Genomic DNA, 19,963 nt, shown 5'->3' with positions numbered 1-19,963 from the left:
TTGCGCAACAAAATGTTTAATAAAACTCATAACTAAAGTGTTACAAAGTACACTAACACCCATAAACTACCTATTAACCCCTAAACCGAGGCACTCCTGCATCGCAAACACTATTTAAAACTTATTAACCCCTAATCTGCCGCCCGCCCACATCCCCGCAACTATAATAAAGTTATTAACTCCAATTCCGCCGCTCCCCAACACCGCCACTACTAACTAAACCTATTAACCCCTAAACCACCAGCGCGCCAAATCGCCACTACTAAATAAACCTAATAACCCCTAAACCGCCAGCCCTCCACATCGCCACTAATAAATTAAACTATTAACCCCTGAACCTATCACCCCCTAACTTTAAATTAAAATTACAATATCCCTATCTTAAAATAAATTAAAACTTACCTGTGAAATTAAAAAAACATAAGTTTAAACAAACAATTAACCTAACTATTATACTAAACTATTATACTAAAATTAAAATAACTACCAATTAAAAAAACAAAATTACACATTAAAAAAACCTAACACTACTAAAACATTTTAAGTCTACAAATGCAAAAAATAAAAAATACTAAATTACGAAAAATAACAAACCAAATTATCAAAAATAAAAACAATTACACCTACTCTAATAGCCCTATAAAAATAAAAAAGCCCCTCCAATAAACTACCAATAGCCCTTAAAAGGGCCTTTTGTAGGGCATTACCCTAAAGAAATCAGCTCTGTTACCTGTAAAAAAATACAAAGACCCACCAACAGTAAAACCCACCACCCAACCAACCTCCCAAAATACAAAACCTAACCCTAACAAAAACCTAAGCTACCCATTGCCCTTAAAAGGGCATTTGTATGGACATTGTGCAATCTGCACTTATGTGCATTGCAATGCATTTTCAGTCTTGTTGGGAGCGGGTGTTGGCCTTTTATGAGCACTAATTGTAATGGCTGGTTATTTAATGCGCACCAGTAGATGGGCGAATTTGACCGTTTATGGGCACACATCAAATTAGCGATCCACATGTAATCTATCCCAATATGTATTAAAATATATAGTCCAAGATGTTATGAATCTTCTTAGCAGGAGCTGTTAGTAACCTCAGGGTAAAAAAAGAAACAGCAATAGTGAAGTTCCGTAAATGTGAAGGATTTTAATCAACATGGACCTTACTCACGTTTTCGAGAGCTACACCTGAGCTCTCAGTTGAACAGCATAAATTTAAACTCCTGGAATGACAGGCAAGATGGTGACTGGATCAGATAAAAAGTATTTATTAAAACATCATAAAAGCAATGATACAGGACATTTAATACATGAAGGCAATATGGCAAGTCTGCAAGAGTTACGGCACTATGAGTGAAAAAGAACGACAACTGAACTCAGCGTCTTTATCCAATCCTTGTGCCGGACAATAAGACTGCTCACAAGAGTCCCGCCTTCTAACATAATAGTCCTTTGGTGTATCAAGGTAAGTTCTCCGACGCACGTTTCTCTGAGTTCTCGAAGTACTAAGAGATATGTACGTTGGAGAACTTACCTTGATGCACCATATAAACCTCACATCTCATCCCAAATGTACAGTTTCAGAGAGTTTGAGCAATGGTTAATATTCTCACATATGGACATCAGTGATACACAAGGATTAAAGGTGCATTAAAGCAAATTGTATACATTATGGTATATATTTATGAAGAGTCTGAGCATGGTAGAGAATTCCAGGGTTGGGTTTATCACATGAGCAAGAACAGTTATAATAAATGAAATATATTTTGAAAATTTTCAGATGGGTTGTATTTGGAAATTAGTGCAGAAAAAAGGGTTGTATTGAGTTGCGTCTGTTACAGGTAGCTTACAATTAACTGTAGTAGATTGGGAGCTATTGCAAGGATTTGAAAAGTGATGAAAAAATAATGAATATGCACAGTTAAGGATGGATTGCTAAGGAGAGAGGTGCCATTTAGGAGAAAGTTACAATAACCAAGTTTTGGGATAATGAAATGGTGAATCAGGATCTGCACCTTCATTTCTAAGGAAGTTGCAGTACCAGTAGGTTTCTAGGGGGTGCTGAGGGCTGCTGTGTGCCCCTATGGTGGTTCCTTTTTACAAATCCAGTGCTCTACATAGAGGGGAAATTAAATATAAAAGTAAGGGTAGATAGCAAAAAGTGAGGTCCCTCTCCAGTACCACTTGCACCCTTGATATTTAGCTTTGTGCTCAACGTTTTTGCTGCCCCACTCCCACATGTTATAGAAACACCCCCAGCCTGCATTGTTCCCTAAACTATGGGCTAGAAGATCGGTATGAGATGAAATCTGAGCTAAATGGAACTTCAAGACTTAAGCATTTCCAATGATTAGTGACATGGTATAGGTAGTTGGGACACTTCTTGAAGAGATGATAATGATATTAGATAATGCTGAGTTTCAGGAACATTTGGCATTTATTTATTAATACATATACAGCAGCCATACAATACATGTGCCTAGTAAAATGGATTTACATTGTTGCAAATATTTGAGACAATGTGTTGGCAGAGTTTTTGCTTTAATATGGTTTGCTACTTTGCAGACCTCATGCTAACCCTGTTGCAGAATAAGTGTTTATGTAGGAAATAAAAAGCATCCAGCAGAGACAAAACTGTACCAAAAACAACAGACCTCTGTAAGCTAGCAAAGCTTAACATTTCATTACAATGCATTATCCAGTACTTTCAAGCATAGTTATGGAAACAAAGCACATCAACTCTATTGCTGCTAGAGAATCCTGAAATGAATTACTCAGCAAATGAATTCTAGTGCAAATTACGCTCTCTAGGGACCAGAGTCCTATAATCCTATTCTCCCAGTCTGCCTTCTGTATTTATTGATTCTACCCCCTGTAAGAGCTGTGTTGGTGCATTACAGATAAAGATAATAATAATGATAAGATGCCTTTATGCATATAAGACTAATCTATTGTAAAAGAGCAACTCAAAGCATTTCATTAGAATTCACACAGGATTCTGAGTCATAATTCAGGAAATACAAAAAAAAAAATCTACATCACTCATTTTACTGAAGCTTTATCTACAGATTTAGGGCTAGATTACGAGTGGAGCGCTATTTTGCGTTCCCTCATCAACATCATCAAAAAGTTTGCGCCTGAGCAAAAACCTGACGTCCACAAAAAGTGAAGCATTGAAAATTGCAAGTGTGTTAATGGATTCTCCCATAGAAGTCAATAGAGGGTGGAAACTGCAAACAAATAAAAAAACTAACACCCATACTTGCTCGCTAACCCGAATGCTGAACCTGACATTAAATATGAATTTTTCACATTCCAATGTTCTTCACATAGAAGAATATATTCTATTTATTCATAAACACAAATTTCTATTTATATCTGATGATGTCTATACCTATATACAGTATATATATATATATATATATATATATATATTTATGATACAAAGAAACAACTGTGAATGAAGTGCACACAGATTCCCAGATAGGAGGATCAGCTGGGGAGGTACATGTCTCATCTCCCGCCACGGCACAATGGAGAGTGGGTGAATATGGAGACTAGGAATATTGCAAACGCAGCCAAAGGCGGGTCTGCAAGCCTCGCCAAACAGAGTACAAGAATCCAAGAATAATGTGCACTGTGTTAATTAATCCAATGTCACAACGGATACAAAATTCCAAAAGTTTACTAATCAAAAATAGATAAAAGCATGACAGCTAAGTACAGCTGTAAAAAGCACATATAAAAGCACAACAGTTGTGCAGACAAAATCAAAAGCAGACGCGTTTCGTACGCATGCGCACTTGGTCACTGCATACTTGCTGACCTGTCCGCTCTTAGCTTTATAGCACAATTTCTTAAAGGTAAATTACCTAATTCAAAAGAACAAGTTGGTATTAATTCACACAACATCCTTGCAATATACACTACACTGTTTTTAAGCATTATATGGTAAGAGATCAGTATTGTTCACTATAAAAGTATTAAAGAGATTTTCAAAAATGCTGTGATTATTTATCAACACGGTCTCATATCAATGTTTTCCGTTTTTTATAATAATATATGTTGTACACTTCAAGATATTTCACAAACCTTTTAACCATTTTATACTTATATATGTTGTACATTTCAGGATATGTCATATACCTTTTAACCATGTACCCTTATATCAACATTTTACGGTAGAAGAAATAATCCTAATCCGTAGAAGATAGACATTTTAAAATCCACCATGATGTTAAGTCACTGTATGAGTCTGTATATACAAATCTGCCTAAGCGTGTATGTGTCCATTCCTAGGTAATAAAGATCTAAGTCTCTTCTCATGTTGAGTCCCTGAGGACTGCTAGTCTTTAAAGATAAAATCCAAAAGACTTCTCTTTTATTTAGTTTATCCTCCCTATTGCCACCCCTTTTCCACACTGGAACATGAACAATCCCTTGGATTTTTAATAAAGTGATATCTGAGTTATGTAGAGTTTTGAAATGTTTGGCAACTGGAGTATCTGTGTATTCATCTTTAATTGAACGTAAATGTTCTAAAAATCTATCTTTTATAGGACGTTTGTTTTTTCCCACATACTGTATTTTACATAAATTACATCTTAACAAATACACCACATGTGTAGTAGAGCAGTTTATGTAGTAGTTAATTTCATGTTCTTGTTGGGTAATGCTAGATTTAAAGTTATTGCCTTCAATTACATGGTTGCAGATATTTTTTCTGCATTTGAAAAAAACCTTTCCTTCCTTTAAACCAGCACTTGCTGGTCTTAGTAGGCAGATCTGAAGGAGAAAGATAATTGGCCAGTTTTACCTCTTCTGGAGACACGTTTTACCCCATCTTGGACTACAATATAGGTATAGTCTCCTTAATGATATTACAGATATTACTGAAATCTGAGCTGTAAGTAGTGACAAATTTGGGTTTTTGTTTGTCATTTGATGTAGTCTTATTAGACACAGTGTTTTTATTTTTATATTTTAAGAGCTCTTCTCTGGGGGTGTTTTCTATGCTGTCCCTTGCTGTAAAGTGTATATTGCAAGGATCTTGTGTTAATTAGCACCAATTTGTTCTTTTGAATTAGGTAATTTACCTTTAAGAAATTGTGCTATAAAGCTAAGAGCAAGTATGCAGTGACCAAGAGTGCATGCGCACGAAACACGTCTTACTTTGATTTTGTCCGCACAACTGTTGTGCTTTTATGTGTGCTTTTTACAGCTATACTTAGCTGTCATGCTTTTATCTATTTTTGATGACTAAACTTTTGGAATTTTTTATCCGTTGTGTCATTGTGTCAGAACATTTGAATTTGAAATATTTACAGTAAATACACAGTATAACACTTTATTAAACATGAATATTGCTACTTGACTGCAATGGGCTCCAATGCATTTATATATATATGTCTATATATGTATTTATGTGTATATGTCTCACTTAACAGCTAACCAGAGCTCTGAAGTTGCGCTAACCAGATGCACGCTAAATTACATTGCACTCAAGTGAATGCAGTTACTTTCAACTCATAATATGTGCGCTATTTCTGTTGCTCGCAATGAGCCGTGAAATAAACATATTGCTTGCACGCTACAGTTAGCACACCGCTCATAATCTAGCCCTTAATGCTTATCGTAAACTGAATTGTATTAGGGGAATGTTTAATATTTTTTTTTTTAGCCTTTATTTTGCCACATTTTTTGTGCATTGATTTTGAAAATTCTGTTTTTCCACCTCCCCCATACTACACTCCCAACTATTACACATACAGTTCATTTTACTCCCTTAGAACAATCGTACATCCTAGCAGTTGATAGGATACCTGAATAGAATATTGGACATTTTTCCAGTCTGCATGGATTTTGTATCTTTGGGGTTCCCAGAATATGTATTTAATGTAAGGTTGGTTTCTTATACTCAGGACCATCTTTGATTGTAATTACATCCTCACTGGTGCTCCTTGGTCTATTACTACTACTTTTACCTGGATGATCAATAATTAGTTATTTGCTAAAAGACTTATAATTTACACCGATTCCCAGGGTTAATATCACATATACAATGGGGCAAAAAAGTATTTAGTCAGCCACCAATTGTGTAAGTTCTCCCACTTAAGAAGATGAGAGAGGCCTGTAATTTTCATCATAGGTATACCTCAACTATGAGAGACAAAATGTGGAAACAAATCCAGACAATCACATTGTCTGATTTGGAAATAATTTATTTGCAAATTATGGTGGAAAATAAGTATTTGGTTACCTACAAACAAGCAAGATTTCTGGCTCTCACAGACCTGTATCTTCTTCTTTAAGAGGCTCCTCTGTCCTCCACTCATTACCTGTATTAATGGCACCTGTTTGAACTTGTTATCAGTATAAAAGACAACTGTCCACAACCTCAAGCAGTCACACTCTAAACTCCACTATGGTGAAGACCAAAGAGCTGTTGAAGGACACCAGAAACAAAATTGTAGACCTGCACCAGGCTGGGAAGACTGAATCTGCAATAGGCAAGCAGCTTGGTGTGAAATCAACTGTGGGAGCAATAATTAGAAAATAGAAGACATACAAGACCACTAATAATCTCCCTCGATCTAGGGCTCCACGCAAGATCTCACCTTGTGGGGTCAATATTATCACAAGAACGGTGAGCAAACATCCCAGAACCACACGGGGGGATGACCTAGTGAATGACCTGCAGAGAGCTGGGACCAACGTAACAAAGGCTACCATCAGTAACACACTACGCCGCCAGGGACTCAGATCCTGCAGTGCCAGACGTGTCCCCCTGCTAAAGCCAATACATGTCCGGACCCGTCTGAAGTATGCTAGAGAGCATTTGGATGATCCAGAAGTGGATTGGGAGAATGTCATATGGTTAGATGAAACCAAAGTAGAACTGTTTGGTAGAAACACAACTTGTCGTGTTTGGAGGAGAGAGAATGCTGAGTTGCAACCAAAGAACACCATACCTACTATAAAGCATGGGAGTGGCAACATCATGCTTTGGGGCTGTTTCTCTGCAAAGGGAACAGGACGACTAATCCATGTACATGAAAGAATGAATGGGGCCATGTATCGTGAGATTTTGAGTGCAAACCTCCCTCTATCAGCAAGGGCATTGAAGATGAAACGTGGCTGGGTCTTTCAGCATGACAATGATCCCAAACACACCGCCCGGGCAACGAAGGAATGGCTTCGGAAGAAGCATTTCAAGGTCCTGGAGTGGTCTAGCCAGTCTCCAGATCTTAATCCTATAGAAAACCTTTGGAGGGAGTTGAAAGTCTGTGTTGCCTAGCGACAGCCACAAAACATCACTGCTCTAGAGGAGATCTGCATGCAGGAATGGGCCAACATACCAGCAACAGTGTGTGACAACCTTGTGAAGACTTACAGAAAACGTTTGACCTCTGTCATTGCCAACAAAGGATATATAACTAAGTATTGAGATGAACTTTTGATATTGACCAAATACTTATTTTCCACCATAATTTGCAAATAAATTATTTCCAAATCAGACAATGTGATTGTCTGGATTTGTTTCCACATTTTGTCTCTCATAGTTGAGGTATACCTATGATGAAAATTACAGGCCTCTCTCATCTTCTTAAGTGGGAGAACTTGCACAATTGGTGGCTGACTAAATACTTTTTTTTGCCCCACTGTACTAATACCATTTTAATATTGGTTCTTAACCATTTTTACAATTTTAATGTAATAAAAGTTATATTTTATTATTTTCTCTCAATCCCTGCCTTCATAGTAAGGGCAGAGGGTGCTGTTGTGCATACTTTAATGGATATTTTCTCCTCTTTCTCTATCAACAACCCCAATGTTGGTGGTATGTATTGTGTTTGTGAAGACTTAGGGCTAGTTTCCATTGAGGTGATAATGTTTGGAAACTGGTGGCAACATAACAATTCTCCATAAATAGCGTGACCATATTGCCACTTTCTAAAGGGACACATATGAAAAATACATATGTCAGGGTTCTTATAATGGAACAGTATTCAAAACATTTCTTTAATCAGCCCTGACATATGTATTTTTCATATCTGTCCCTTTTTAAAGCGGCAATATAATCAGCCTATCCATAAACTTTAATGAAGATAAATGTTTTTACCACCAGTTTCCAAACGTTACCACCTTAATGGAAACTAGGCCTTTCTTTGTGTCATACAAACCACTGCTGACTCTCTGAGAAGGAGCAGTGTTTGAATACTGGTGCTCGGGCGCTCACAACATATGTGTGTATGCTGTTGAAAAACAATAATAACTTTTGATAAAAACATTTATTGCAAAAATAATTATATTTAAATTTGAAATGCACCCATGCACATTTCAGTTTTGACCTTTCTAGATCATGACTAAGCATTCTATGGGCCAATGTAAGCCTGATAGTTATTTAACTCAAGGATGGAAAAGGTGCTATCCACACAGGAAGTGCATTCTTCTAGATGAAAGTCTGTAGCAGGATTTATTAATGTGTTTTCAAAGCACTCGCTACCTCTGAGCTTACAGGCAGAATTGCCCCTTTGAATCACTTCCATATGATTATGTTATGTGCAAATGCTGAACAACACGTTCGCTTATAACTGCTTTCCATTTGCTTTTAACCTCTAGCTTTGCTAACAGAGGAATGTGTAGCACATTGCAGAATATGTTTAGGTTTTTAGCCTTTTTTTTCTTTTGGGTTGTATTAGAAGAAACAAGAAATCCTCCTCCTGGTCCCACATCCCACCATTGCATCCAATGGGAGCATTAGGGCAGCCAACACCCCTTCATTACATCTATCATTACACAGTAGATGTGTGTGCTATCTGCTCACTTAAGCACTGTAGGTGGCATCTTCTTGTTTTTTGCTATTTTGTAGCGTTTTACCATTTGAGGTCAGCATTTTTCTGTAGAAATATATGTAGAAATAAACAAAAGTACCACAACCAAGTGGAGTATGGGGAAACATTATATTGTGTGATTCAACTTTTCAACCCCCTATAAAAATGCTAAAGGGATGATCATATGATTATCAGTGTTACGGAATTTGCAGCGCTATACAAATAAATGATAATAATAATTATGAGCCCACACTGCTTAGCCTGTGGTTATAATGTATTGTGTTTGGGGGATTAGAAAAACAAATGGATAATATTTTTTTTGCTAAGGCTCACTATTTATGTATGATTAATACCTGTTTATCATTTTACACACACACATATATGTATATACTGTACTGTATATATATTGTATATATATTTAAATGTCAAGTCCTAAGCTACTAGCCAGGACAAAATGTTACTCGCCACTTCTAAACCCACCCAAACCACACCCACTACTTCACCCTCACTTTGCATATGTTAAGCCACTGTGAAACATTTTGTAGTATTGTTTTTATTTTCTACCATAACAAATTAAATAATGCTACATACAGTAATAAAGTAACACAAATAAGTTCACAACAGCTAGAAACATGAACAAGAGGTTTTGGTTGAACAGCAGCTGGATAGAAAAAGGAAGTTGTTGAACTGACAGAATGCAGAGAGTGCTGACAGTCATGGAAGCTCACAGCAGACCTGGTGATTATTTTTATTTTTTATAACTATCTCTCCCTTCTTGCTCTAAACTATCTGAGGCCCATTTATCAAGCTCCGTATGGAGGTTGATGCCCCGTGTTTCTGGCGAACCTTCAGACTCGCCAGAAACACAAGTTATGGAGCAGCGGTCTAAAGACTGTTGCTCCATAACATATCCGCCTGCAAAGAGGCGGCAGGACAGACATCGCCGGAAATCAACCTGATCGAATACGATCAGGTTGATTGACACCCCCTGATGGCGGCTGCGAATCTGCAGGGGGCGGCATTGCACCAGCAGTTCACAATGTGCTGGACATTGGGACTTTATTTATGTAATTGTTCTGGGAGTCTGACACACACTGTAAAACGTTGCCCTGATTTGATAGTGGTAATCAGATTTGAGTTCTGCATTGGTCTTATTTATATACTAGTTTGCATAGTACACATCCTGCACTTTACACTGGAAGTATAGTAAATGTGAATCTGCTGCAGTTTACAAAGTAGATTGTATAGTACAGTATTTGTAGGGGAACTTTTTTGTAGCTCAATCACCGATTGGAGAAAAGTTCGGACCTTTAGCTCATAAAAAATATGAGTTTTGAAGTGTGTGGCTGGAGCACAGTGTGTTAGAATGGCTAGAATAAAAAGTATGTTTCAGCGCATCTTTATTAGAAGTGATCAATTAAAGTCCATCTAAAATATTTCTTAGATTCCAGACCTGATTTTAAAACATGTAAAGTTTACCATCACTTTAAGTGTGAAGCAGTTGTGTGCCCATGATAACTGGTGGAGAGAGTTGGGTTAATAAGGAGGGATTACTTCATAAGGAACGTGACAACTTGTGTGTTACTACCTAATGGCTAGATTTCTGCGTTAGGGTAAAAAAGCAGCGTTAAGAGGTCATAACGCTGCTTTTTTACGCCCGCTGCTATTACGAGTCTTGCAGGTTTAGGGTCACCGCACACTTCTTTGGCCTTACCGCAAAACGACTTACGTAAACTTCGTAAAGTCTTTTTTCTATGGGACTTCCATAGCACCGGTATTACGAGTCTGTCCTGGGAGGCCAAAAAGTGAGCGGTACACCCTATTCCGTCAAAATCCGTAACGCATTCTAAAGTCAGTAGTTAAGAGTTTTATGGTACATAGCCGTAACATAAAACTCATAACTAAAGTGCAAAAAAGTACACTAACACCCATAAATTACCTATTAACCCCTAAACCGTGGCCCTCCCGCATCGCAAACACTATAATAAAATTTTTAGCCCCTAATCTGCCGCTCCGGACACCGCCGCCACCTACATTATATTTATGAACCCCTAATCTGCTGCCCCCAACATCGCCGACACCTACATTATATTTATTAACCCCTAATCTGCCACCCCCAATGTCGCCGCAACCTACCTACACTTATTAACCCATAATCTGCCGCCCCCAACGTCGCTGCCACTATATTAAAGTTATTAACCCCTAAATCTAAGTCTAACCCTAACACCCCCTAACTTAAATATAATTAAAATAAATCTAAAGAAAATTACTATCATTAACTACATTATTCCTATTTAAAACTAAGTACTTACCTAAAAAATAAACCCTAAGCTAGCTACAATATAACTAATAGTAGCTATCTTAGGATTTATTTTTATTTTACAGGCAAGTTTATATATATTTTAACTAGGTAGAATAGTTATTAAATAGTTATTAACTATTTAATAACTACCTAGCTAAAATAAATACAAATTTACCTGTAAAATAAAACCTAACCTAAGTTACACTAACACCTAACACTACACTATATTTAAATAAATTAACTAAATTAACAACAATTAAATCAATTAAATTAAATTAGCTAAAGTACAAAAAACAAACACTAAATTACAGAAAATAATAAACAAATTACAAGATATTTAAACTATTTACACCTAATCTAATAGCCCTAGCAAAATTAAAAAAAAGCCCCCCCAAAATAAAAAAAACCCCTAGCCTAAACTAAACTACCAATAGCACTTAAAAAGGCCTTTTGCGGGGCATTGTCCCAAAGTAATCAGCTCTTTTACCTGTAAAAAAAATACAAACAACCCCCCCAACAGTAAAACCCACCACCCACACAACCAACCCCCCAAATAAAATACTATCTAAAAAACTAAGCTCCCCATTGCCCTGAAAAGGGCATTTGGATGGGCATTGCCCTTAAAAGGGCAGTTAGCTCTTTTGAAAGCCCAAACCCTAACCTAAAAATAAAACCCACCCAATACACCCTTAAAAAAAAACTAACACTAACCCCCTGAAGATCGACTTACCGGGAGAAGTCTTCTTCTATCTTCATCCATCCGACGCGGAGCGGTCCATCTTCAAGACATCCGACACGGAGCATCCTCTTCATCCGACGACTAAAGGCGAATGAAGGTACCTTTAAGTGACGTCATCCAAGATGGCGTCCCTTAGATTCCGATTGGCTGATAGAATTCTATCAGCCAATCGGAATTAAGGTAGAAAAAATCCTTTTGGCTGATGCAATCAGCCAATAGGATTGGATGAAGACTTCTCCCAGCTTTGTTGAGGACTTCGGCCCGGCTTGGATGAAGACTTCTCCCGGTAAGTTGATCTTCAGGGAGTTAGTGTTAGGTTTTTTTTTAGGGTGTATTGGGTGGGTTTTATTTTTAGGTTAGGGTTTGTGCTTTCAAAAGAGCTAACTGCCCTTTTCAGGGCAATGGGGAGCTTAGGTTTTTTAAATAGTATTTTATTTGGGGGGTTGGTTGTGTGGGTGGTGGGTTTTACTGTTGGGGGGGTTGTTTGTAGTTTTTTTTACAGGTAAAAGAGCTGATTACTTTGGGGCAATGCCCCGCAAAAGGCCATTTTACGGGCTATTGATAGTTTAGTTTAGGATAGGTTTTTTTTTATTTTGGGAGGGCTTTTTTATTTTGATAGGGCTATTAGATTAGGTGTAATTAGTTTAAATATCTTGTAATTTGTTTATTATTTACTGTAATTTAGTGTTTGTTTGTTTTTTGTACTTTAGCTAATTTAATTGATTTAACTGTTGTTAATTTAGTTAATTTATTTAATTATAGTGTAGTGTTAGGTGTTAGTGTAACTTAGGTTAGGTTTTATTTTACAGGTACTTGTTTTTATTTTAGCTAGGTAGATATTAAATAGTTAATAACTATTTAATAACTATTCTACCTAGTTAAAATAAATACAAACTTGCCTGTAAAATAAAAATAAATCCTAAACTAGCTACAATGTAACTATTAGTTATATTGTAGCTAGCTTAGGGTTTATTTTATAGGTAAGTATTTAGTTTTAAATAGGAATAATGTAGTTAATGATTGGAATTTTCTTTAGCTTTATTTTAATTATATTTAAGTTAGGGGGTGTTAGGGTTAGATTTAGGGGTTAATAACTTTAATATAGTGGCTGCGACATTGGGGTGGCAGATTAGGTGTTAATAAATGTAGGTAGGTGGCATCGACGTTAGGGACGGCATATTAGGGTTAATAATATTTAACTAATGTTTGTGAGGCAGGAGTGCGGCGGTTTAGGGGTTACTATGTTTATTATAGCGGCGGCGACATTGGGGGCGGCAGATTAGGGGTTAATAACTGTAGGTAGGTGGCGGCGACATTGGGGGCGGCAGATTAGGGGTTAATAAATATAATGTAGGTGGCGACGATGTTGGGGGCAGCAGATTAGGAGTTCATAAGTATAATGTAGGTGGCGGCGGTGTCCGGAGCGGCAGATTAGGGGTTAATAAATATAATGAAGGTGTCGGCGATGTCGGGAGCAGCAGATTAGGGTTAATAAGTGTAAGATTAGGGGTGTTTAGACTCGGGGTTCATGTTAGGGTGTTAGGTGTAGACATAAATTTTATTTCCCCATAGGAATCAATGGGGCTGCGTTACTGAGTTTTACGCTGCTTTTTTGCAGGTGTTAGACTTTTTCTCAGCTGGCTCTCCCCGTTGATTCTTATGGGGAAATCGTGCATGAGCATGTACGACCAGCTCACCGCTGACTTAAGAAGCGCTAGTATTGTAGTGTGGTAATGAGCAAAATTTTGCTCAACGCTCACTTCTTGTCTTTTAACGACAGGTTTGAAAAACTTGTAATACCAGCGCTGCAGGTAAGTGAGCGGTGAGAGAAAACTGCTTGTTAGCAGCGCACAGCTCAAAATGAAAAACTCGTAATCTAGCCGTATGTGTTTAAAGGACCACTCAATGCAGTAGAATTACATATTAAACAAGTACTTAATAATAAGACAATGCAATAACACTTACTCTGAATTTCTTACAATTTTATTTCCAATCACAGATTAGTATACGTATACCCTATGAGCTTGTGCACATGCTCAGTAGAATCTTGTTTCCCAGAAAGTGTGACTATAAATGGAAAATTTGATAATGGAAGTAAATTGGAAAGTGCCTTAAAACTGCTGCTCTATCTGAATCATAACAGTTTATTTTGACTTAAGTGTCCCTTTAAGTGAGGGTTATTCAAATCCTCTATTCTTCTAAAGAAATAGAATCCAAAACTAAAATGGACATTAAAGGGATATTAAACCCCAATTTTTTCTTTCATGATTCAGATAGAGCATGCAATTTTAAGCAACTTTCTCATTTACTCCTATTATTAATTTGTCTTCGTTGTCTTGCTATCTTAATTTAAAGCTTAGGAGCTTGCCCATTTTTGGTTTAGAACCTGGGTTGTGCTTGCTTATTGATGGCTAAATGTAGCCACCAATAATCAAGTACTATCAAGGGTGTTGAACCTCAAATGGGCTGGCTCCAAAGCTTTAAATTCCTGATTTTTTTTTAAAAAAGATAGCAAGAGAACGAATAAAAATTGAAAATAGGAGTAAATTAGAAAGTTGCTTAAAATTACATGTTCTATCTGAATTATGAAATAAAATAAAATGTGGGTTTAGTATCCCTTTAACATCAAAATTGAACTTTTAGGGGGGAAATTTAATTTTTCATGAATTTTGAATCCTATCCATGAGCACTAAATGAATAACAATGTTACTGCAAACAATGCTGTAAGATTGTAGCAAAGACACGTGCACACCCAGAATGTGCTAGTGGAAAGGAGCTAAGTTCCAAAAAAGTATATCAAGAGAAAGAGGTAAATTTGACAACAGAAAACTACAGAAATGTTTTTTTCTGTGAAAGGTACAGGCTGGGCAAAAAGAGGCTGCTCCAAGCATTGTAACTTGCCATAGAACAAGCTATTACGCTACTGTTCGTTCCCTGGTTGACCGTTTCTATCTGTTTGTAATTGTTGAAAAACATACCTAGGTAGGCTTAGCTGCTAATTGATGGCTACAAATATATGACTGTTGTTATTGGTTTACCAATGTGTTCAGCTAGCTCCCAGTATTATTATTATACTTTACTTATGAAGCGCCAACATATTCCGCAGCGCTGTCCATGGATACAATTCATTTAAATAAAACAATATAAGACTTGTAAGAGACAAGACAACATTTACAAACACATACAGGTGGAATTGAGGGCCCTATTCCCGTGGGAACTTACAATCTAGAAGGGTAGGAGGTTGAGAAACAGGAGGTGAGGACTGCAAGATTGAGAAAGATGTTAATGCAGAGTTAGAGGAGGGAAATGTTAGGTAAGTGAAATTAATTCATTATTGAGTGGTAGGCTTCCCTGAACAAAAAAGTATTCAGAGAGCATTTAAAGGAAGAAAGATTAGTGCAAAGCCTGACAGCACGAGGGAGAGCATTCCAGACGGTAGGTGCTGCATGACAGTAGTCCTGCAGTCTAGCATGGAAAGAGGTGATGGTTGCGGATGCAAGGAGCAGGTCATTGTTGTATCTTAGTGGGCGGGCTGGAGTATACTTGTTTATTAGAGCTGTAGCGAGTTCAGGGCAGGTTATAGTGGAAGTGTGAGGGAGAAGATCTTGAATGATTTTTGAAAACTGGAGCAGATCCACAGCATGTAGATTTCTACAGGTGCGGGGGCGGGATGGAGAAGTGGGTTTAGCTGTTGCATTAGTAGAGCATTGTTGTTCATTCAATAAATGAAAATTGATAAAAGAAATAAATTGTGAAGTTGTTTAAAAATGGTATGCTCTATCTGTACCAGGAAAGAAAAAAATTGTGTTTCATGTCCCTTTAAAACTCTCATACTTCAAACTTCAAAGGATAAGGTGGAGTCCAGAAGGAGTGTCCATTCTCACAGTCCTATATGAAGCATCTCTTACCCTCACAATCTTGTCATATCTGTCTTACTCTTGATAGCTCTGCTGATAGTGCTGAATCCAAAACAACATGGTAAGTAAAGTTATCAGTTCCTCTATCAGTATTAGCATTATAGGCTTAGCTAAAATATTCTTCTGCAGATAGAAGATTGAGACTGTACTGACTTTTGAAATATGTTCCATACTTTTGTTTAATCATTATCACTTTTTTTTCTTTTTAGACTTCATATACAAATAAAGGAGAGAAGGTATTATTGTTGCAAATTGATTTTGACTGTATTTCAGTAGAAGTTAGATTTGCCTTGTTTCAGTTCTTACAATTTATTTTTTAAGTAAACAATGCACAAAATATAAGCATGTAGGTAATGTGTATGTCCTATTTAATAATAGTTTTTTCTTTGTCTTTTTATAGTTAAGACAATATATTACAATATAATATCCATTATTTGTACCTCTTAATGATACAAAGATTTTGATTTTCAGAATGTATCCCAAATTGGTTGAATATGATTTTTCTGCTCAAATAAATCTGAGATATTTTTTTTTTACTTAACTTTAAAAGTATAGGGATTGATCATATTTATCTATGATTTATCTAAAAAGACCCAACAAATTTAATGGCAATTTCTGGAGAAAAATTAAAGGATTGTGATCAACCCCATATTATAAATGATGTTTTAATTATAAAATGCACTTTATAATAAAGGCTTGTGTATTCCAATTATATCATTTACTTTTTCAATTTTAAACTTAGAAATTAGAAATTCAAAATTAGAATTATTCCATCTATAAATTATTTTACTGCTGATCATAATAATTTTGGGGGATTTACTCAAATCAAGTAGTAGAAATAGGTTATTTATAATAGATTTTTTTTTAATAGTTTAATCATTTAAGTAATGCATACAATGAATAGTCTATAGTCTTATAGAGAATATAATTACTACTATAAGTATTCCGGATGTGTTTTTCAGCAACATTTTTATTTCATTTCATTTTGTTTTAATGAATACAGCATGAACAAGGGAGATTTCTCCATTTTCATTCTATCACAATGTGGGTCGGCAATGCAAAACAGGTGGGTCATTTCTCTGTTTCTGGCACTAAATGGGTTAAATTTAAGGAGTAAAAAGTTTACATCTTTAACAGAGTGGGATGTTGCCCATATACATCCAAAGCTTGTGATTGGTTACAGAAGGGGTGTATTTCCTGCACTTTGGAATCTGGTTCCAGTTAAACCCTTTGCCACATCTGTTGAGAGCATCAAGCTCATCTGCCGTTACTGTGAGATGCTGGGATGTGTCACAAAAGTCTCATGAGGTCAATCTATGAGTAAAATCCAATGCTTGTTCATTAAAAATAAAATTGTGGGTGTCATGAGGTTACATTTGGTAAATTGTTCTGAAATGTGTCTCTGCAGTATATGAGAGTTCTGTAATAAAGAGAGAGAGAGGATAATCACACACATCACATAGGCACACTGTATTATTCCATCAGAAAAAAAAACAATCATTTGTTCCTAGTGCAACTTTTTAGTGATTAAAAAGTTCTTCAAAGATTCTCTGCATGTAAACTATGCAGTAATGTATGTAATGTAGTGATGTCTGCTCACATCTAAATAAGAACCGCTTATTCTGTTATCTGCTTGCACTATTCTACTGATCTTCTTTACATAGTTCATTTGTTTAGTTTCTGATTCTCATTTTAGCCTCTGCTCCTTTACATTTCCCCCAGTCATCTATTATGTTTCCTTTATATACGTTGCTTTAATCTACCTGTGAACCTTCTGTTAATCTCTTACTCTCAGCTCAGAATACCCGCCCTTGAAGGTTGTCTTTCTAAATAATGACCAAAAACAACAGATCTTCTTCAGCTGTTCTTTAAAGTAAACTGAAAGTAAAACATTTAAAAGGCCTTCCCATTTTACACAAACATTTATAAACATGGATTGTGTTTTCAACCAAAAATATACAGTATCTAAGCAATTTTTTTAAATGTGTCTACTCACGTTAACCATTACCTCCCCAGATAAAGAGTACTATGTAATTTCAGAGCAGGCGGACAGACATCGCCGGAATTTAACCCGATCGAGTACGATCGGGTTGATTGGCCGCGATTCTGCAGGGGGTGGCGTTGCACCAGCAGCTCTTTTGAGCTGCTGGTGCAATGCTGAATATGGAGAGCGTATTGCTCTCCGTATTCAGCGAGGTCTGGCGGACCTGATCCGCACTTTCGGATCAGGTCCGCCAGACTTTGATAATTAGGGGCCTAAATCTCCTCTAGTCTAAAAGGGACATTAAAGGGATATACAATTTTATAACGTGCATGCTCCTAAGCTTACCTCCCTGTGTTTCAACAAAAGATACCAAGAGAACAAAGAAAATCTGATAATAGAAGAATAATACAGAATTGTTTCAACTTGTATGCTCTACCTCAATCATGAAAGAACAATTTTGGATTTTATGTTCCTTTAAAGTCTTTTTTGTATGTGCTATAAATTATTCTCTGCATTGAAAACAACCTGCATGTAAATGAAGTGTTTTAAAAGCAAGTTATTTTGTTAGCAACATTTTCATTGTTTTGCAGTCCCATGACACTCTCCTAGGAAGCCTCTTAAATTATTTATTTTTTATGTTAGTTCCTTTTGCTTTATTCAGTCTCTTGCACTAAAAAACCACTAACTGTGATCCATGTAGAAGGGTCATTGTTCTGCATTTCACTTAATCCAATACATCTCTTGGGGGAGAGGAAAAAGTAGAATTTCCAGGGTTAAAGTACAGGAAAAGTAGGTAAATTAATAATAATAATAATAATAATAATTATTATTATTATTATTATTATTAATAAAGGGCATTGCAAAAAAAGTGAATGTTTTTATGGAGAATTAAAGTTTGATGTCCTTTAAAATGTGACCACTTTTCATAAACACATTTTATAGAATAAACAGTGCTTCTTCCAACTCTCTATATTAGGTTGTTATTAGATAGTTAAAGGGACAAAGCACACACATTTTTTATTTCATTATTTAGATTGCTTCTAACGTTTTAAACAACTTTACAATTTAGTTCAATTATCAAATGTGCCTTTTTCTCTTGGTATCTTTTGTTGAAGGGGTAGCAGTGCACTAATAAAAACATGTTCTGTATTCCATACGAAAGATAAGGTTTTGCCAAGTAGTTATATAGGTGAATAATTGTGTTTTCTTTTCTTTTATCCATACCTGTTTGTATATGTGCTTATATCTTATTTGCTTTAGAAACTACTGCCTGGCATTGAACTATACTTTTTAGTTTGTTGTCTACAAAAGCTGCTCAATCCGTTTCCACTTCTGTTTTGCCAAATCATGTCCTATTTTAATAATAGGTAGAATATGCCCCCCCCCCCGTATACAATCTTACAATTATTTAAATCTCATTTGCCATTTACTGCATTCAGTGCTAATATTGGTGATGATCTAAATCATTTAGACAAGTTTATCTAAAGATTTTTTGTGCAAACTTCAAAATTAAAGTCTAAGTAGATTTTTGTAGATTAATACTTTGATAAGTTTTTGTAAAGGATATTGATCAACCCCATTATCAGCGCTTTCCCTGTTCCACAATCTCCCAAATGACACATGAAAATCTTTTGCATAATCTATGTATATAGTGATTCGACCAATATTTCTCTAGTCCTGTCCTCCAACCTTCTATAACTTCAGATACTCTTTGATCTCTGTTTTTCATCCTACCCAAAATAATTCTTGAACTGCCTGACTCACTGCTGCAGCTACAATCCATGTAACCAGCTACCCCAAACCTTATGTCTCTGCACCCTCAACCTGTAGACTGGGCGCTCTACAGAGCAGGGCTTCCTTCCTCCTGCACTATATTGTTTAGTCTGCTATGTTTTGTATTTTGCTGCACTATACAAATAAATGATAATAATAAGAATAATAATATTAGATAAGTGCTTGGATGTTCAACTATCTCCCATTGGTTCCCTTCTTGTGTACACAGAAAATAATTTATTTAACACCTCAGTCTTCCTCTGATCATTGATAATTGTCTTTCCTTTCTCACATTTTAGTGCTCCAATATTTTATTCTTAGATTGCATATTTGCATGCTTAGTTAATTTCCTTATAATCTTGGAAGGGTGAATCAGTGCCATGTTTCATGAATAATTATAATATCCTATTTT

General features: G+C 36.2%; 1 protein-coding gene across 1 annotated transcript in view; it reads left to right on the top strand.

The window, feature by feature from the left end:
• Window positions 1-15,789: 15,789 nt before the first annotated feature.
• The window catches only part of HPD (4-hydroxyphenylpyruvate dioxygenase), an 80,043-nt gene continuing 75,869 nt past the window's right edge, over window positions 15,790-19,963 (top strand). The window contains exons 1-3 of the mRNA XM_053701751.1: window positions 15,790-15,855; window positions 16,004-16,030; window positions 16,798-16,860. Of these exons, the coding sequence (XP_053557726.1) occupies window positions 15,853-15,855; window positions 16,004-16,030; window positions 16,798-16,860 (93 nt within the window). The 5' untranslated portion in view covers window positions 15,790-15,852. The remainder of the gene's footprint in view (window positions 15,856-16,003; window positions 16,031-16,797; window positions 16,861-19,963) is intronic.

The sequence above is a fragment of the Bombina bombina genome, chromosome 2 (genome assembly GCF_027579735.1).
Source record: "Bombina bombina isolate aBomBom1 chromosome 2, aBomBom1.pri, whole genome shotgun sequence".
NCBI lineage: Eukaryota > Metazoa > Chordata > Amphibia > Anura > Bombinatoridae > Bombina > Bombina bombina.
This window is presented reverse-complemented; position numbering and strand designations above follow the sequence as displayed.